This window comes from Haliotis rufescens, unplaced genomic scaffold (assembly GCF_023055435.1).
Source record: "Haliotis rufescens isolate VD_foot unplaced genomic scaffold, xgHalRufe1.0.p SCAF_29, whole genome shotgun sequence".
Classification (NCBI taxonomy): Eukaryota; Metazoa; Mollusca; class Gastropoda; order Lepetellida; family Haliotidae; genus Haliotis; species Haliotis rufescens.
Genome location: NW_025963990.1, coordinates 1,929,260 through 1,951,282, shown reverse-complemented (window position 1 = coordinate 1,951,282; position 22,023 = coordinate 1,929,260). Strand labels below are relative to the sequence as shown.

At 40.6% G+C, this 22,023-nt stretch overlaps 1 protein-coding gene across 1 annotated transcript; it reads right to left on the bottom strand.

Moving 5' to 3' along the window:
• Positions 1–978: 978 nt before the first annotated feature.
• On the bottom strand, positions 979–12,008 carry LOC124137713. The gene is made up of 5 exons (XM_046504136.2): positions 11,719–12,008; positions 9,440–9,499; positions 6,914–7,076; positions 3,354–3,508; positions 979–1,524 (listed from the first exon to the last, which is right to left on the bottom strand). Exons 1-5 carry the CDS (start codon positions 11,878–11,880, stop codon positions 1,264–1,266), a joined length of 801 nt encoding a protein of 266 aa, XP_046360092.2. The 5' UTR covers positions 11,881–12,008; the 3' UTR covers positions 979–1,263.
• Positions 12,009–22,023: the final 10,015 nt, after the last annotated feature.

Here is a 22,023-nt window from a genome sequence, read left to right as displayed (position 1 = left end):
AGACCTAAATGAACGGCATCTCGCAGATATGAGGTGAGGTGAAATGGGGTTTAACGTCGCGTCCAAGATTACTGCACTTATATAGCGACGTGCATGTACGTGTGTGTGTTTGTGTGGCTGCTTGTACTAGTCCGGACTGATGCGGATTTATAGTGCTAGCTCACTGAGATACCATGCCGCAGTTTAACATGAATACCCCACTCAGACACAGTATACTGACTCCGAGCCGACCAGTCCTTGTTTTAGACCCTTAATGCCGAGTGTCAGGCAGGGTAACAACAAGTGCCATCTTTTAACGTCTTTTGGTATGATGCGGGCGAGGATCGAACCTCGGACCTTTTGCTCTCTGGGCGGATGCTCTACCACTAGACCACGGAGGCTGTCTCATACATGGCGTGAGGTGAGTCGAGGTGAAATGGGGTTTAACGTCTCTTTCAATATTATTGCACTTATAAGTTGGCGTAAATGCATGTGTGTGGAGCTGCTGGTACTGCTTGCACAACATACTAACTCTGAGCCTTGTTCTTGTTTTAGCCTCTTGATGCCGAACACCAGGCAGGGTAACAACATTGCCTCCAAGAATATTGCACTTATATAGCGGCGTGCATGTACGTGTACGTGTGTGTGGCTGCTTGTACTAGTCCGGACTGCCGATTTAAAGTGCTAGCTCACTGAGATACCATGCCGCAGTTTAACATGAATACCCCACTCAGACAGAGTATTCTGACTCCGAGCTGACCAGTCCTTGTTTTAGACCCTTAATGCTGAGCACCAGTACCATCCTTTAACATCTTTTGGTATGTATGATGCTGCCTGGGGATCAAACCCCCGACCTTCCGCTCTACCACTAGACCTTGGAGGTGGTCTTGTGTCTCTACGGAGTGAGGCATATACACTGGAATGAGGTGTGCACTGGAACGAAATACCATCCCACAAAACTAAATCTTCAGCAGATCTAATCATTACGGAACATTATGATACGTGTATAAATATTCATTTTATTTAATTGTGCTCTGAATACCTTAACAACATAACAGTCATGGCAAACAGCAAATCATGAAAAGCACAAGCGAGTTTCAGATCACAGCAACAAAACGTCACTCTGTTCTATTGTATATACAAGTACACAGTGATGTTACCAAAAGCACCGAACACATAAAACAAAAAACTGACCAAGAACAAAAGTTATCCTCAGAAGAAAGTAGGTAACATCACTGAAATTGTTTACAAAAACTGTGATCCAATATTTGTGAAAAAACGATCTTATTTTCTTCTAAACTTTGACAAATATGTCAGCAAGGTCTTCGGAAACGTCACAAGGTACACAAGAACATCCTTTACTGTCCGTGCAGCACTTCTGACTCTGGTGGGGGACTGCTTCCGGTCTAACTTGGCTTCTATGGCAACCAATTTGTTGATCACGTGATTGTAGACTGGCGCAACGGGGGGAGTTGGATAATCACGCAGGCGACACAGGCCGAGACGTATCAGCTCTTCATTAATGACGACCTTGAACAGGAACCGCTGGCAACACAAAAGCATATTATCAGAGGGTTTGTTTCTTTCTTATGTCACATGCGCAATATTCCAGCCATCAAAGCGACCTTTGAAATAATCGAGTCAATGTCAAGCAAAACAGAGACTTTGAAAAGAGGGAAGCTGAAAGTGGCAAGGACACGGTAATTAAAGACTGACTTACCCCTGTCAGCAATATTTCAGCTTCCTCACAACTGTCAACCATAAAATACTCCAAAATATTAGTGTAAATATGTAAAATGGAGTTTGGAATTAGAGCCTTTCTTTTCTCCACAGGACTGTATAACGAGAGGGATGACATCAACTTTCCAAAGGGGCGGGTAGCTTAGTGGTCAAAATGTTCGCTCGTCACTCCCAAGACCCGGGTTCGATTCCCGACATGGGTACAATGGGTGAAAGCTAATTTCTGGTGTCCCTCGCCGTGACATTGCGGGAATATTGCTAAAAGCAAACTCACTCACTCAATCAACTTTCCAAAAGTCAAGTTCCCCATCATGTTGAGCAATATTCCAGGACCTTTTGTCGACATTTCATAACTTTTGAGGTAAAATCGAGTGTGTGGTTTTTACGAAGATTTCAAAGAACGTCCTACCACTCTTACTCAGAGGTTCTATATTTAGTGTTACAACCTTCAAGGCCTCAGCAAAGTTTTCAAAAAGTCTTCTGGTAGACATGTGGTGGACATTTCCAAATTGCAAGCATCCGTGACAAAAATTAAGTCCGATGCAATTCCCTGTTTTGACTTGTATACGTTCCCATTTCTTTTCAGGTGAACACTTGATTTGCCTTTGCATGTGTTTGTGACGGATGCCACCGGTGTGGCAGGATAAGCTCACTTTTTCACAAACTCAATATCATCAATATTTGATATTGATTCATGATAAAGTAGCACAATGGATGATGGATTTCTGATGATTATGGAAATGTTTTTTGCAGCTTTAATTTACTTAAACAAATGTACATTTTAATGTAAAAATGCCTCTAGCAATTCCATATTGAATGACTCAAGACACTTATTGCAAAAATGCTCTATTTAAGTATGTGGAGGTGAGATTCTGTCACAGTTACTTAAGGGGTGTACGCAAAAACAGGGATACACAAAATTAAACAAGATCGACATTTTACTCGTATTTCCACCCGTGAAGATCTGGGTTAGAATAGGTCTTCAGCAACCCATTCTTGCTGTATAAGGTGACTATGCTTGTCGTAAGAGGCAACTAAAGCGATCGAGTGGTCAGACTCGCTGACTTGGTTGATGCATGTCAACGTATCCCAATTACGTAGATCGATGCTCGTGATGTCAGTCACTGGATTGTCTTGTCCAGACTTACTATTTACAGACGGCCATCACACAGGTTGACTATTGCTTAGACCGGTGTTAAAAAACAAGCAACCAAAACTCGTATTTCAAAAGGGCAGAAATAAAATAACTCAGAGCTATCTTTGAGGTGGTTCCAGAAATGGAAACGATTGACATTTCAAAGGTCACTACATCATGGGGAGTAGAATAGGTCTTCAGCAACCCATGCTTGCCATAAAAGGCGACTATGCGTGTCGTAAGAAGCAACTAACGGGATCGGGTGGTCAGGCTCGCTGACTTGGTTGATGCATGTCATTGATCCCAATTGCGTGGATCGTTTCTCATGATGTCAATCACTGGATTGTCTGGTCCAGACACGATTATTTACAGGCCGCCGTCATATAGCTGAAATATTGCTGAGTGCGGCGTTAAACAACAAACAAAAACATCATACATTCCTTCAAATTCAATGCATTCTCTACATAAACATTTAGATAATAATTCTTGGCATTCATACCTTCCTAATGGAGACTACACAATCCAGTCTCTCGGGATCACGTGACCTCTCCAGCAGTTTGAACCAAATATGCTGAGCTTTAACCTTGTCAATAAGCCATTTTCGGCCAACAGGATTTGGTTCGATTCCAGCAATATAGATTGGCAAACTTGACTCTGAAACAAAATATATCTCTGAAAACAAATATGGGTGAGTGACGTCCATTTTATGGGTAAATATACGACTTGATGAGTCATTTTAAAGCAATACTTATTTACTACTAAATGTGATAACTCACAATAGCCCGAACGTCTATGCTACCACAAATGAAACATAAGTGAATTAAAGCTAGCAAACATAATCATTGCTTAACACTGCAGTAAACTTCTTCAGCAACCCATGCTTGCCGTAAGAGGCAACTAACGGGATCAGACTCTAGGACTTGGTTGATGCATGTCATCATATCCCAACTGCGTAGATTGACGCTCACGATGTCAGTCAAGGGACTGTCTGGTCCAGACTCGATTATTGAGAGACTGCCATCATATAGCTGGAATATTGCTGAGTGTGGCGCTAAACAATAAACAACAACATGAGGCACGGTGACAATCAATAAACCACGTCAAAAGACCACTCGATTCCCTTTAATTGGGTCTATGGACTTTGGCCAATATTTGAATAACTATTTCCTTTCCGAGTAAATTAATAGAGATTATTACAGGATTTTACGAACATGAATGTCAGAATTCTTGCATTTTCCGAGTGAAATCAAGGGTAATACATGAATTTTGTAAAATCAGTTTGACACATATGAAAGTGTAATATTGTCTTTATCACCCATTACTTCAAAATCCTTTTGAGATCCCTTTAAAAAAATGCACAGATCACGACCGCCATCTTAGAAAACCACATCTGTTGAATGACCTCAAAAATCACTTGCTATGACGTCGCTTCTAGAGTGAGGTCATTCCAACTTTAGGTTAAAATAACATTTGAATGACGTAAAAAATGACGTCCATATGACGTAAACAGTGCGTGAAGTGATATTTGCACCAGTGCACATACGATATTAATTAACTTGGGTATATCTAACTCTGTGGGAAATAAACGTAAGGATCACTTCATCTGTGTATAATGATTCAGGGGAAATGTTCTACTTGTATGTTTGTGCATGTAGATTCTTGTCATCTGGTTTCAAGTAATGACAAAGATGGGCGTTGTGGTGACTAAACTAAAGTATCATTCTGCTTATTTGGTTGCTCTAGAATCTGCTTCATGACAGTCACTGTATGCATATGTTACATCTGGTGAGACTTTGTTCAAACACGCCTCTATTTACCCAGCAGTGAATATGGGTATCCGGTAGGATGAGATAATGTGCATGTTACCTTCAAGCACCTCATTAGGCAGCTTGAGTTGCATACACCCCAATCTCATTTAAATAAGATCTTAGTTCTCGCTACCGCTAAACAAACATCTGAGGACATACCAGGAGAGGTCACGTCAGAACGACCTTTCATCTGACCAATCAGAGCATCGCTTACCAGATCATGAAAATGACAGTTGGAATGTGATTTCTGATCATGCATCCTCGGAAACTTTAACACGGGGTGTTCCGAACGATAGTTACGGGTTTAACGATTGAATCCATACAATCTAGTCCATCTATTAGCGATTCCAGAATGTTCTTTTGTTCTGGTTTCAAATTTTTAATCGAGAATTTGTCAAAATATGTTTCGAAGCATTGTCGCCAATTTGAAATTAGTGCCGTAAAGCATGAGAAAGCTGCCTTCTGATTGGTCATTCCATTGGTCGGTCAAAGTTCGTGCAAGGTCGGTCTGACGTGACCCGTAATGGGATGTCCTCAGATCTTTGTTTAGTGGTAGTGAGAACTAAGATCTGATTTTAATGAGATTGCATACACCCCAGGGTGCTGAGAATGGAATTTGAGTCCACACTGATCCATTGACGAGGATAATAGGTAGCTTGGTAATAGCGTAGCACTTTGAGCATGCTTTAGGATGTGGTTTTGACGTCACCCTAAAAATGCATATTATTATTGTTATCATGTCAATGCACCTTTACAACTGAGTACATTAAAGTATTGAAGTTTCAACATGATAACTTTGTTGGCCCTCATCTGTAATAGTTGCAGTAGTTGAGTTAGAATCTAAAACGATTTAACTATTCAACTATTAATTAAACACTATTCACATTCAGTAACTATGAAAAGTGCATTTCAGCATTAGCCAAAAATAATGTTCATGTAAATCCAAATATAATTTTACTTTTGTTAAAGTCATGTCCGTTGTATGCCAAGGGGGAAACACAATGTGTGAAGACCATTTCTTGTGTTCCCTGCTGTGACACTGCTAGAGTATTGCTAAAACAGCCTAAAACCCAACTCACTCACTCACTCATTGTGTGTATGAGAATTCAATGTCAACTGGACACTTAACACAAAAATATGCGTCTAGGGGATCTTTTCTGCCTTTAATTCACACCTTCATGATAGCATCTTCCCGAGGCAAGGGAGTTAATTGTCTATAAAAGTCCAGTTTCCACCCTTGCCGAACTAAGCTGGTATTAAGGAGTTACATTTTGGCTGGACTAACGAGTCTATGCATAGTCCAATCAAACTCGCGCACCGAAATCGAAATCCAGTTCGTAAACTGTCGTGCAGATTTCAGTCGATTGCAGGATTTGCGTTGTCATTAGATTTCTTCCAAATCGTTTCGTGTTTTTAATCACAGTGCTCACGTGATTCGATGCATTTCGCGATGTAAGACCGGTTTTATCACAATATAGATCTTGATTATCAATTAGTCCTGACTGGGCGCCACCATTTTGTGAGAAGCAAATGCAAGTGATACGAGAGATGGAATCTGATTAGTCCACAGGAGAGGCTTAGAAGGGACATAACTGGTAATAGCCACTGGTGGCGCTTCGATCGAGCCCAGTAATTCCAGCCTAGTTCGGCAAGGGTGGAAACTGGACTTTTAAAGTCAGTTAACTCCTTTGCCTCGGGAAGATGTCATGATAGAGGTTGACTTAGTTTTGAACAGTGAGTGAGTGAGTGGTTTTACGCTGCTTTTAGCAATATTCCAACAATATCCAGGGGGGGGGACACCAGAAATGGGCTTCACACACTGTTCTCATGAATGGAATTGAACCCGGGTCTTCAGCGTGACGAACAAACGCTTTAACCACTAGGCTACCCCACTCCCTGTTTTATCTTATGAAATGGGGGCGGTCGGGTAGCCTAGTGGTTAAAGCATTTGCTCGTCACGCCGAAGACCCGGGTTCGATTCCCGACATGGGTACAATGTGTGAAGCCCATTTCTGGTGTCCCCCGCCGTGATATTGCTGGAATATTGCTAAAAGCGGCGTAAAACCAAACTCACTCACTCACTCTTATGAAATGGGTAGTGTTGGGATATACCTCTTGTACACTTGTTATAAACCAATGATATACAAGTGATACTCTTCTGTACAATTCATGCTGTAATTTATATCGGGGATATCAAAATTTTGAACAGTAGTGTTTTGAAATCAGTAGACATTCTGTTTGCTTGGCATACCTTGGACAAGATGGGACTTCAGGAAGGACGGCAGAGTAATGACTGGATGGTGTGTGACGTGGAGACAACAGTCTGGCCCGATGTTGTTGACCCGGCCCTGCAGGACGATGTTGCGGGACACGTAGATGCTGGGGATGTCGGAGACGTTACAGAATACATGGGTCTGAAAATGAAGAGTGAGTGAGTGAGTGAGAATATATTTATGACAGCTCAAAATGACATCATGAGAACACCCAAATTTCATTGGTTAATACTAGGGCTGGGCCGGGTAACTCGGTTTCGGTGGGTCCTGAGTAGGACCCAGGTACCCACAGTACTACCCGGACCCGTGGTTGGTCACATGACATATTGTTTAATGACAAAACCTCACTGGAGCTCAGTGCTTACACTACAAGTTGCTAATGTTCCCATTTCTTTATGATGAGGCACACATTCCTTTGACTTGTATATGTTTGAGTAAAGATAAAGCTTCAGTCAACTTCAGTGTATGCATGATTCGATCGTTTCATAAGAGACCATATATCCAGTATATTGTCTCTGGTTTCATACATGTGTCTAAACAGTTTTTGCCAGGGCTACAGTTAAACTATTCCCAATTAGACATTGTGTTCCCAACTCCTGAGACCTACAGTGGGTACCCGGGTAGGGTCGGATAATAGGGGGTTGGGTACCCGGGTAGTAAATTTGGACTCGTCCCAGCCCTAGTTAATACGTAAACGTGCAACAACGTGTGACGTGACATGACATGTAAACACCCACCCATGTGGGCCGTTCGACAACAAGGATGTAAACTTGTGACATGTGATACTCATCATTAATGGTAATAGTTATCAATCAAATAATTCAATTTTTTTTAAACAAACGCGTAGGTCTTTGTTTCAAAACCTTCCTGCTATGTTGTCATCATATCTTTATAAAATGTCACCATTGAATGTCAACGACGTGTTTTCATTCCAGTCCAACACACACAAATGAGTCCTGCGCTTGTATTCTCTGGATGAGTTTGTCGTAAGAAATCAAAGCAGTGTCATTAAAACATTCAACATAATGTGTATCACAGCACCAAACGTTATCAGGAGGTGTACGGTATATTTGCAGTTCATGAATAATATTTCTCAAACTATCCACGTCAATCAGTGATTTCAACAGTGTTTTACTTGTTGTGTTGGAATCTGGATGACATCAATCGTCTAAACCCTGGTAATGGTAACAAATATTGTCCAGTGATCATAACAGAAGGGGATTTTTTTGCATCCGTGTCACCCTTTTTCATTGCCCAGTAGCAATGCCCAAGTATCATTTGCATAAGGTCATCCATGTTTTTTTATGTCTTTCTCATCTCTTAACTCAACCAACAAAGAGTGAGTGAGTGAGTGAGTGAGTGAGTGAGTGAGTGAGTGAGTTAGTGAGTGAGTCTTACGTCGCTTTTAGCAATATCACGGCAGGTGACACCAGAAGTGGGCTTCACACATTGTACCCATGTTAGGTATCGAACCCAGGTCTTCAGCGTGACGAGCGAACGCTTTAACCACTAGGCTACCTGATCGCCCCTATCCAACAAAGAGAGCGGGCGGGCTAAATAAACTATGTTTTTATATTTAAAAAAACAATTTCAATAATTGTGCAAAGTATTTTATGACATTTTAAAGCTTAATTTAACACTTGGTACCAGTCTCTAAAACCATTTATGACGTAGATCAAGTCCCTTTGCTTCAGAAAAGGATTTTTAATAAACATCTGAAGAAAGATAAAGTTCACATTGTTTTTTTCTATGACTGTGCAATTGTAATAGCAATATTTTTATCTGATCAGTGTTCTATTTTTCACAGCTGCTGGAGATACGAAAACTATATATTTTTTTTACGTCAGAATGGAGATGAGAAATCAGATACAATATGGACAGCCTTACATACTTCGAAACGAAGTGCAGATAAATATACGAAAACCAAGCATTTCATGTCGCTGGCTCATGGATCCTCTATTGTAACTACTTCTCTACTAGAAGCACATTCTTTGGTCTCACAGCTCAAAGCAAATATATGTCCCTCTCAGAATTAGTCTTCAGCAACCCATGTTTGTACGACAATATTCAGGGTTAGAAATTGGCACTAGCCCTATAGTACTTGCCAAACTGCCCAATAGTTAAGGTATCATAAGGACTAGTAGAAAATTGCCATTTTTAAGGGTTTTGCTATATATTATCATCATAAGGACTAGTGGACCAAAAACGTTAGTTTCTATTGCTGTAATATTGCTCAACACTGCATTGAACTATCACCAGTCTTGTGTCATGAGGCGACTAACAGGATTGTTGACTTGGTTAATACATGTTATCATATCCCAATTGCACAGATCAATGCTCAGGATGTCAATCACTTGATTGTCTGGTCCAGATTGTTTACACACAGCTGTCATATAGCTGAAATATTGCTGAGTGTGGCGTTAAACAACAAACAAACAAAATAAACTCTCAAAATTAAAATAAACTCAAATAAAGTTCTAACAATTGAATAATGCTGAACTTACAGCTCTGGTCGACCTGACGATGAGGATGACTCCGACAACACCCACTCCATATATAGAATACTGAAACAGGTAATTATACAGATATTAGTGAGTTATTTCCCCTGCAAGAGACAGAGAGTCGCAGCTATAAGAAAAGGAAAAGAGGTGAGTTTGATGCCACTTTTGAAATGTATTTCAGTTATATCATGACCAGTCATCTTGATCCAGGTGCTTCGGTTACTACTTCGGTGAAACCCACGAGCTAACACTGTAATATTATCAAGGCGAATCTGGGATTCGAACACACGATCATTGTTTTTTTAAGGATGCAACTCTGTCCAGAAAATTGCTTTTCCGCAGTAATTGCAGCACCTTGTATCAATAGCATTTACATATTTTGAAAGAATATGTCACAATATCAAATACATCACAAATTAATAAACATCAACGGCCTCTCCACATTGGTCTTTTCACCAACACACCTACCAGTGAAGATCCGGGGTAGGATAGGTCTTTAGCAATCCATACTTGCTGTAAACAGGCGACTTTGCTTGTTGCAAGAGGCAAATAACAGGATTGGGCCGCTGACTTGGTTGATGCAGGTCATTGTATCCTAATTGTGTAGATCGATGATCATGATGTCAAACATTGGATTGCCTGGTTCAGACTCGATTATATACAGATCGCTGTCAAGGCTGGAATATTGCTGAGTATGGTGTTAAACAACAAACAAACAAACAAACAAACAAACAAACAAACCAACAGACCAATCAAGAGCTGCCTCCCTTAGTTTTGATGATTTGCTGGTTGTGGATGCAAAACCCAAATTATCACCGAAGATACTTCTTGGTCTGTCAGCACCATTCCATGGTATTGAACTCCACAAAGATACATGTCAACAACCTGCATCCCTTTCCTTAATCACTTCGCTGATGATGGGGTTTAACGTACAGAAATGCTCATATTCGGATACAATGGCGATAAACATGCGAATCAAATGAACTATACACGATTTTATGGGGCTTCATTCATTGCAATAGTGTATCAAATGGCGTGGATGCTAGTAAATTATTTTGCGTTCTTAAGCATGCTCATGTCTATCTTAAGGTACTCCCATTGCTAGAGAATATACGTGCTAAAGTCTCACTTGGAGGGGACAATAAAATATTGTATATGTTATCTCGAATAATACCAGGTATAGTACCTACTATTCAATAATATTATTTGTCATCCAAAACTGGCTCCCACAGGAAATATCGCTTGTATGAGATCAAGCAATATTTACATTATAGATATCGCTGCAATGAAATTGCTTTGCAGACCATTGTGATGTCATTGGTTACCATGACGTCACAATCAAATGACATCACTAATGGCTCTGCAACTGAAGTTGTTAGCAGTACTATTACACTGAAGACACTTCTTATTACTGTCTACGAACTGAAAAAGTTGGAAGAATGATGTTGGGATGATAAATAAAATCTCACCCTTGTGTCTTTTGAAATTAAATATATCAATACTTGTTGATAAAAGTGGAAAAGCTCAAGTTTGATATTTTCCACTTTTATCAACTCGTATTGATATATTTGATATCAAAAGACACTCGGGTGAGATTCTCTATTCATTTGGGTTGATACGATGACTGTCACTGAAAGTAAAGCCCATTGTGTGAAGGGTGTAGTGGGTGAGTGAGTGAATATGGTTTTACGCCGCTTTAAGCAATATTCCAGCAATATCACGGTGGGGGACACCAGAAATGGGCTTCACACATTGTACACATGTCGGGAATCGAACCCGGGTCTTCAGAGTGACGAGCGAACACTTTACCACTAGGCTACCCGACCACCCCTGTAAAGGGTGTAAACTACTTCAGGTGTGTAAACCCACGACATTCGGGTACATAAGCCTTATGATAAGGTGCTGGCAGACTAAGTAAGGTTCAATCTTGGCGAATTTTAGTCCTATCAAAACCAAATCGGACATACAACCATAGCAATATTCCAGCTATACGACAGCGACTGGAAATAATCGAGTCAGAAACAGCTATATGAATGCGGTCTGTAAATAATCGAGTCTAAGAACTCAACGATTAACATCATGATCATAGATCCACGCAATTGCGATACGATGACATGAATCAACCAAGCCTGCGAGCCTGACCTTAGCATGGGGTGCTGAAGATCTATTCTACCCCGGATCTTCACGGGTCTCAACCATACTGAATAGCTATTGCGTCCGTATATAGATCTACACACTGTCATTCTTGATAAATTATATATAAGATCTTTAGTTGAACTTACTCTTATTCCTCGAATGTTGGCATCAATGAAGTTGAAGACGTCATCTTTCAACTGTTGCGTCCGGTTATTATTGTTTATGTGTCCGGCTTTTACTTGGCCGAGGTTGTCGTTTTCCGCACTTTTGTCAGATCCCGGGGTGTGTTTCCCAGATTCAGTTGTCATTTCGTCGGACAATCATACATGAATCTACGAGCAGACGTTGTCATTTTGCATTGACGTTTAAAGACATATGTACTTATCTTGAATGCCGAGCGCTAGAGCGCTTCACTTTCCGTAGGCCATAATTATAAGGGAGGTAACTCTAAATTGTAACTAAAACGGATTTCCCCAAACGTGTAATGAGAAAGACTTCCCTCACGGGGAAATGAAAGGTCGTATCTCGAAATGAAAATTGCGGAAGTGTGATTTTTGTTGTTTTGATTTTGCAGCAGTGGAAATGTAAATTGCTGAACAATGGATATATGTGCTACAAATATGAAAAATAAATGTACATGTAAAGGGAGCACCGATGTTGTAATTTGATTGGAGTTGCGTCCCTTGGCTGTCGGGGGTCACCTGGTTGTGAGTATGAATGGAAACACGTTTTTAAACCTCTCCACGGCAGAGTGTGATTATGTTTCACGATCACTTCGTCTATAAGTAATAGAAATTCTCTTATCTTCACTATTTTAAAAATCTCCCCCTTTGGAGGTAAATCTCCAAATTTTGAAATCAAATCTCTCACATTGTCATGAAGAGGGGTTGACAGGTCTGTATTACGGAATCAAAATTTAACAACAATTTAAAACAACAATAGTTTCAAAATGTATATACCCGTAAAGATTCCGGTTAGAATAGGTCTACATAGCGACCCATACTTGCCGTAAAAGGCGACTATGCTTGTCGTAAGAGGCGACTAACGGGATCGGGTGGTCAGGCTCACTGACTTGGTTGATGTTTGTCATTGTATCCCAATTGCGTGGTGCGATGCTCATGATGTCAATCACTGGATTGTCTGGTCCAGACTCGATTATTAACAGACCGCCTTCATAAAGCTGGAATATTGTTGAGTGCGGCGTTAAACAACAAACCACAAACAAACAACCGTAATTAAGGCTTTGTTTCATAAGGGTCATTTAAATCAAATATTTGCAATTCTTATAAATATATTTCGAGAACCGATCCTATTGTTTGGAAAAAGAAATTAAAACTATTTAAATAAGCCGCATTATTCCTTTGTTAGTAACTCAACAGGCGATGGAACAATTGACTGACTGGCGTATGTGATCAGTTTGTTTTGTTTGTTTGTTGTTTAACGCCGCACTCAGTTGAAAAAAAAGTATACGTGTACAGATACAGAGTGGAAAAACTTTAGCCTTATGGCAAAAATATGTACACAAAGTTCTGAATTAAGATGGTTTCCGTTTAAAGTTATATCAAGTTACATAATATTTTAAGTACTAACTGTTATTTATTTAAAACTGGATATGTTGACTCACTAGTTTGTTCATTATGTAAAGAACCATCTGTTCGTTTGTTGTTTAACGCTGCACTCAGCAATATTCCAGCTATATGATGGCGGTCTGTAAGTAATCGAGTCTGGACCAGCCAATCCAGTGATTGACATCATAAGCATCGATCCACGTAATTGGGATCAATGACATGCTTCAACTAAGTCAGCGAGCCTGACCAACCGATCCCGTTAGTCGCCTCTTACGACAAGCATAGTCGCCTTTTGCGACAAGTATGGGTCGCTATAAAGACCTATTCTAACCGGAATCTTTACGGGTATATACAAGCGTGGGTTGCTGAAGACCTACCATCTGAAACAATTACTCATGTATTATGTAACTGTCATTACGTTTCTGATATATGGATGAAATTTTCAGATTGTCTTGGAAACTATACCACCAGAGTTAATTTTAGTAATGAACACATACTGTTTAGATTTAAAGAGAAGAATAACAATTCACTCAATGCTGTAATTTTGGTAACAAAATCTATGCTGTACACATTTAATAGAAAAAAGTAAAACAATATTTTTACTAGTTCAAAAAGAAATACTTTGATATTATGAAATTACAAAATGGATTGCATATTCAAATTGTAATTATGCAAGTTTCCATGCCTTCTGTTCTTCTCTGCATGTATTATTTAGAAACCCTGCGTAACTATGATATCTGATCTGTCCATGCTACAAACATGCCAATAATGTCACAATAAATCCATGCACACTCTATGTATGATTTTTGAAATGTAAAATATGATGGAAAATGGAATAAATAAATAAATAAATAAATAAATATTTTTTTTAATAACATCGTCAACATCGACGAGTGCGAGAATGTCAGTTGAAGTGGACCACGTGTGTTGACGTAACGTTACAGTTTTCCAACATGAACAAGTCATTAATTGGAATCAGAGTCTAGAATAATGCGACGTCTCATTCCATACTAGCACGTGGATGAGAGGCTTAAATAAAGAACGAATGAAATGTAATACCGGCGACCAATGAAAAGCCGAGTTATTCATAGAAAAATAATTCCCAAGAGGTTTACAGAACATTCAATACCCTCTTACCCTCTTATTATTCACTTTACAAAATTTAATATTAATTTCAAAATGTTGTTACATATATCAGTAATCTAGTAATCAGTAATTAGATCAATTTCAGGTGACAAAAAATGTAAAAATAGATTTCCTTTTTCTCAGACGCCACAATTCTTCGTAGTGTGGAGTTGTGTACCTTGTTTTCCAGGGGGGGGGGGGGGGGGGCAGTTGTTCTTAAAACAAGGATCCGCTGAGTCCATGGTGTGTCAGCACCATATATCTTCACATCGATTTAAAGGAAATGACAGTGATTATGGTTTTACGCCGCTTTTAGCAATATTCCAGCAATATTACGGCGGGGGACACCAGAAATGGGCTTCACACAATGTACCTATGTGGAGAATCGAACCCGGGTCTTCGGTGTGACGAGCGAACGCTTTAACCACTAGGCTACCCGACCGCCCCCAAGGAAATGATCAAGAGATATGATAAACAGATACCACCTTCCTAATTGTTATGGGAAATAACTATTTCCTTATCCATTCCGTCCCCATATTTTCAACATTCAGCATTATATTGATTGACGTGAATATATTTCCTTTAAATACAAGGATGGAAATTGTTTGTTTGTTTGTTTGTTTATTTGTTGTTTAACGTTACACTCAGCAATATTCCAGCTATATGACGGCGGTCTGTAAATAATCGAATCTGGACCAGACAATCCAGTGATTGACATCATGAGCATCGATCCACGCAACCGGAATACGATGACATGCATAAACCAACTCAGCAAGTCTGACCACCCGATCCGCGATGGAGACTGATGAGATTAGATATAGAAATGATATTCAAACTTTTGATACAATCCCTGAAAACATTTCGCATGACACCGATACACAGCTGTGTAGGGGAGCAAAGGTTGGACCGTGTTCGTATACGTTTGTATCAGTGTCTACATTTATCTTTGCTCCAACCATGGACTAGTACCGTCATCACAAGTATCCGAGTTGACTGATATGACGTACATTTGGGTCACTATATTTAGCAGTCGTCAGTAACACAGTCATTCTTTTCCCGCCCCGAGAAGGGCAAGTAATAATTTGACACACCTATTTTGAAAACAACAACATTTCTTTGAGTTCCTTGTAAAAAACTAAGTTCAACAATTCATTAAAATTTATTCGGAGGGGACTGTAGTTAGCCTTGTGGTTAAAGCTTTCGCTCGCCACGCTGAAGATCCTGGTTCGACTCCCCACATGTGTTATAAGGCCTCGCCATGATATTACTGGAAAAATTTACTCTCATGCACTCAAAATAATTTGGTATGTCCAAAATATAATTTTCACTTACTGCTAGATATTTCTGCCGGAGATTAACATTAAGTAATAATAATAATCTACTAATAATCTAAATTTCTTAACGTACCCCCCCCAAAAAATAAAAAATAAAAAAAAAATAAATAAAAAAAATAAAATAAAATTAAATTAAAAAAATAAAAATTTGAAAAATTGAAAATTAAATTAATATAAACAGTTTATATTAATTATAGTTTTATGAATGTAATAAGACTGTTGAAGAATGTACTCGCGAATTAGCCATTGTTTCGATCTAATGAAAGTTGTAACAGAGGAATTTCTGTGTGCGTGAATATATAGTCGATATCTTCACCACGCTGCAGTAGGATTCACGACACAACACTTTTCCGCTAGTTGTAAAGACAGCTGCGTTCAAATAGGGTCTCTGTCTCTTGTAATTCATAGCGACAGAAGAAAGAGTAAATGACTTGGTGAATTAGGTTATACGCCGCTTTAGAATATTCCTGTCATATCATGGCGGACCGACACTATAATGGACTTCACGCATTGTACCCAGGTAGGAAATCGAACCCGGGTCTTCGTTAAGACGAGCGAACAGTTTGACTTAAACATCCAGGCTACCCGTCTCCACAGCGAGTAGTTGACTAGTAGAAGGAGAACGTTGAACCACCAGGGGAAGAAACAAACAAGCTGTATTTACGCAATTAACATTTGAAATCATTTTGCATATGCGATGGAAAGCGGAAAAATCGCTCCTCACACACGCTCTGCCAAACCTTTCTATAGGATTTGTTTAGTTTCTTTGTTGTTTAACGCCGCAATCAGCAATATTCCAGATGTATGACGGTGGTCTGTAAATAATCGAGTCTGGACCAGACAATCCAGTGATTGACATTATGAGCATCGATCCACGCAATTGGAATACGATGGTATGCATGAATCAAGTCAGTGAGCCTGACTGCCCGATCCCGTAATTCTATACATTCCAGTTTATTTCCATTTTTAAAACATAATAACTCCGAATATTTGAAGTTACGGTCTAGTAGAGCCCTTTTTATTAAATTTATATTAATAAAGTCGATGTGTTTGCAGCTTTTGCTATAAAACCGCCATTGTGGTTGATCTGACAGCTGTTTCATCGGACAACTGGAAAGATATATGACTGTACACGAGCCGGGGATAAATGTGGCATATAGGTGTGTTGTTTGTGTATTTATTCAGAACCTACATATTGCAGGGTAGCGTGCCGATGTAAGACATTAACACGTCTTCGTTGCTGCGTTAACGGAAGTTTCAGGAACTATCTGTAACCATCTTGAATATCAGGGTTATCAGGATCAACACAACTGTCGGAAACTATCGGGAGCTTTCGGGAACTGTCAGGAACTATCGGAAAGTATCGGGGACTGTCGGGGTCTGTCAGGAACTATAGGGAACTTTTGGGAACTATCAGAAACTATTGGGAACGTTTGGGAACTATCGGGAACTGTCAGGATCTATCGGAAATATCAGGAACTATCGGGAACTATCGAGAAATATCGAAACTACAGGGGACTGTCGGGATCTGTCAGGAACTATCGTAACTTTTGGGAACTACCCGGAACTATCGGGAAGTATCGGGGACTGTCAGGAACTATCGGAACTATCAGGAGCTATTGGGAAGTATCGGGGACTATCGAGAACAATCATTAACTACCGGAAACTATCGGGGACTGTTGGAATCTGTCAGGAACTATAAGGAACTTCCGGGAAATATCAGAAACTATCGGGGACTGTCAGGAACGTTCGGGAACTATCGGGAAATATCGGAAACTATCGGGGACTGTCAGGAACTATGAGGACCTTTCGGGAACTGTCAGGAACTATCGGAACTTTTGGGAAATATTGGGACGTATTGGGAACTGTCAGGAACAATCAGAAACTTTCGGGAACTGTTGGGAACTATAGCACAAGGAGGACAGAGAACATGGTCAGCTGATAAACATCTCTTGAGAACACAGCATGCATCACAACGAACACCGTGTTATGACCTGGTATGGTGACCAACTGACATGTCGAGCAATTTTGCACGGTATATAACACAGCTCGTTGTAGCGAGAGGTATAGATGCCAAACACCATGATTAATTATTTTGATCCCGTGGAATATTGAATAACTCCGCCTGGCAACAGCTCGGTAGGGATCGGAATCCAAGTGTTGTGTTAAACCACATAGAATCGCGAACGTCGTTTTATGGCGAATAATTATGCATGATGAACAAAGCGACACGAGTGAACGAAAGTCTTTTAAACTACACTCTTCAAAAAAAGAAAAGCATAGTTAAAACATAAGGATATTTATTAAGCGGATGTAAAATATCTACACAGAATATGCGTGAACACAATCAAATGAAATTAGACACAGTGATCGACAAAAGCATTGTCGTCATTGTCAGCATTAATTCAGTTCAGTCATTGCACATGTGTAGCCACAAGGGGGCGTCATGGTCAGTACCTGGTCACACCACCTCTTGCAGCCGTCGCTGCTCGACACCTCCTTGGCACAGATTGCACAAGTCGTCGGATTTTTTCATGGGGAATTCTTCGCCATTCCTCCTGTAAGGCGTTGGCGAGTTGTGCTAGTGTGTGGGGACGCTGGTGACGTTGACGGACGCGTCGATCAAGTTCGTCCCACAAATGTTCAATCGGGTTGAGATCAGGCGATTTGGACGGCCATGGAAGGACATTGATGTTCTCATTAACAAGGAAATTAACTGTTGCACGTGCTGTGTGGGGCCGAGCGTTGCCATGTTGGAACAGCTTCCTCTGGCGGTCCAAAGTTGGGAGGAGGTGAGGACGCAGAATTTGGTCTATGTATCGGTTTGCTGTAAAATTGCCCTGGACAACCACAAACTGTGATCTACCCGTGTAGGATATGGCTCCCCACACCATGACACTCCCTCCACCAAATCAGTCCACCTGTCGAACGCAGTTCGGCGCAAAACGTTCATGTCGACGTCGGTATACACGTTGTCTTCCATCCCGTCGTTGAAGAAGAAAACGTAACTCATCGCTGAACCAAATGCGTCGCCAGTTCCTGAGATCCCATGCCTGTACTCTGTTGCACCACCGGACACGTCGTTGACAGTGAAGACGTCGCAAGACAGGTCCAACTTTTGGTCGTCTCGCCCGAATTCCAAATTCCCTCAGACGATTTCTGATGGTTTGGTCGGAAATTCTTCACATACCAGGCACTTGTCCTGCAGTGTCCGTTGCTGTGGCAAATCGATTCCGAAGGTGATGCAACCGGATGTACCGATCCTGAGCAGGGGTGGTCACTCTTGGTCTTCCACTTCTGGGATGATCTTGAGTCGAATAAGTGCGGGTATATCGATCCCATAGTCGAGATATGGTGCTTTGGTGAACGTTGAAGTGTCTTGCAACGGCAGACTGGGACTCCCCTGCTTCCAAACGTCCAATGGCGATATTTCGGTCAGCTGCAGTTAATCTTGACATTTTTCGATCTCCGTTCACGTCAGAAAATTCGTAATGCACTGATGAATTTTGTACGGTCTTTTATAGTCAGTGTCTTCACTCTTGTTTCCAACATTTTGCACGTGCATTGTGCTGAAAACTTTTTCTGTAAGCAATTTCCGTGCATCCCTTGCATTTTTGCTGATAAACGTTTACAGAAAACATGTTGAGATGTGTTTGCGCGCAATGCACAACAAACATGACATGAATATTACCAAACTCGTCGCAAGGGTGTGAACTGCGCGTAATCTTTTTACAAAATAAATGAGTGATTAAGTATGATTTCATATTCCGGCAATGTGTATATGCTAACCATTATACCCATGAGAGAATCAAAGACTTCGGTAGGAGAAAGTATAAACTTTATTAACCAGCTGCCCGATTGTTTTGTTTGCTTTTTTGTTGTTAAAAGCCACACTCAGCAATATTCCAGCTATATGACGATGACCTATTAATAATAGTACATATTCAATGATATTAAAGCGCCAACCCACGCCGTCAGGGTACGATGAGAGGGAAGTCAGCTAGACTGTCCACCCGATCTACCCACGACCAGGATAGGTAACTGGAGGCCTATTTTACACCAGAATACCTTAGGGAGGAGTCAGTGTATGCCAAGAACAGTGTAGGTCAAGGACAGAGTATGTCAAGAACAGTGTATGTCAAGAACCGTGTATGTCAAGAACAGTGTATGTCAAGAACACTGTATGTCAAGAACTGTGTACGTCAAGGACAGTGTATGTCAAGAATAGTGTATGTCAAGAACAGTGTATGCCAAGAACAGTGTATGTCAAGAACAGTGTATGTCAAGAACTGTGTATGCCAAGAACAGCGTATGCCAAGAACAGTGTAGGTCAAGAACAGTGTACGCCAAGAACAGTGTATGTCAAGAACAGTGTATGCCAAAAACAGTGTATGTCAAGAACAGTGTATGCCAAGAACAGTGTATGCCAGGATTAGTGTATGCAGTGAACAGTGTATGCCAAGAACAGCGTATGCCAAGAACAGTGTAGGTCAAGAACAATGCAGGTCAAGAACAGTGTATGTCAAGAACAGTGTATGTCAAGAACTGTGTATGCCAAGAACAGTGTATGTCAAGAACAGTGTATGTCAAGAACAGTGTATGCCAAGAACAGCGTATGCCAAGAACAGTGTAGGTCAAGAACAGTGTATGTCAAGAACAGTGTATGTCAAGAACAGTGTATGCCAAGAACAGCGTATGCCAAGAACTGTGTAGGTCAAGAACAGTGTATGTCAAGAACGTCAAGAACAGTGTATGTCAAGAACAGTGTATGCCAAGAACAGTGTATGCCAAGAACAGTGTATGTCAAGAACAGTGTATGTCAACAACCGTGTATGTCAAGAACAGTGTATGTCAAGAACAGTGTATGCCAAGAACAGTGTATGTCAAGAACAGTGTATGCCAAGAACTGTATATGCCAAGAACTGTGTATGTCAAGAAAAGTGTACGTCAAGAACAGTGTATGTCAAGAACAGTGTATGTCAAGAACAGTGTATGTCAAGGACAGTGTACGTCAAGAACAGTGTATGTCAAGAACAGTGTATGTCAAGAACTGTGTACGTCAAGAACAGTGTATGTCAAGAACAGTGTATGTCAAGAACAGTGTATGTCAATAACAGTGTATGTCAAAAACAGTGTACGTCAAGAACAGTGTATGTCAAGAACTGTGTATGCCAAGAACTGTGTATGTCAAGAACAGTGTACGTCAAGAACAGTGTATGTAAAGAACAGTGTATGTCAAGAACACTTTATATCAAGAACAGTGTATGCAAACAACAGTGTATGCCAAGAACAGTGTATGCCAGGATTAGTGTATGCCAAGAACAGTGTATGCCAGGATTAGTGTATGCAAAGAACAGTGTATGCCAAGAACTGTGTTTGCCAAGAACAATGGACGCCAAGAACAGTGTACTTCAAGAACAGTGTATGTCAAGAAGAGTGTATGTCAAGAACACTTTATATCAAGAACAGTGTATGCAAACAACAGTGTATGCCAAGAACAGTGTATGCCAGGATTAGTGTATGCCAAGAACAGTGTATGCCAGGTAAGTGTATGCAAAGAACAGTGTATGCCAAGAACGGTGTATGCCAAAAACAATGAACGCCAAGAACAGTGTATGTCATGAACAGTGTATGTCAAGAACAGTGTATGTCATGAACAGTGTACGTCAAGAACAGTGTATGTCAAGAACAGTGTAAGTCAAGAACTGTGTATGTCAAGAACTGCGTATGCCAAGAACACTTTATATCAAGAACAGTGTATGCAAACAACAGTGTATTTCAAGAACTTTGTATGCCAGGATTAGTGTATGCCAAGAACAGTGTATGCCAGGATTAGTGTATGCAGTGAACAGTGTATGCCAAGAACAGTGTATGCCAGGATAAGTGTATGCAAAGAACAGTGTATGCCAGGATTAGTGTATGCAAAGAACAGTGTATGCCAAGAACGGTGTATGCCAAGAACAATGGACGCCAAGAACAGTGTATGCCAAGAACAGTGTATGTCAAGAACAGTGTATGTCAAGAGTGAGTGAGTGAGTGAGTGACGTTTTACGCCGCTTTTAGCAATATTCCAGCAATATCACGGCGGGGAACACCAGAAATGGGCTTCACACATTGTACCCATGTCGGGAATCGAACCCGGGTCTTCGGCGTGACGAGCGAACGCTTTAACCACGAGGCTACCCGACCGCCCCGTGTATGTCAAGAACAGCGTATGTCAAGAACAGTGTATGTCAAGAACAGTGTATGTTAAGAACAGTGTATGTCAAGAACAGTGTATGTCAAGAACAGTGTATGCCAAGGACAGTGTATGTCAAGAACAGTGTATGTCAAGAACAGTGTATGTCAAGTACAGTGCATGCCAAGAATAGTGTATGTCAAGAACAGTGCATGCCAAGAACAGTGTATGTCAAGAACAGTGCAT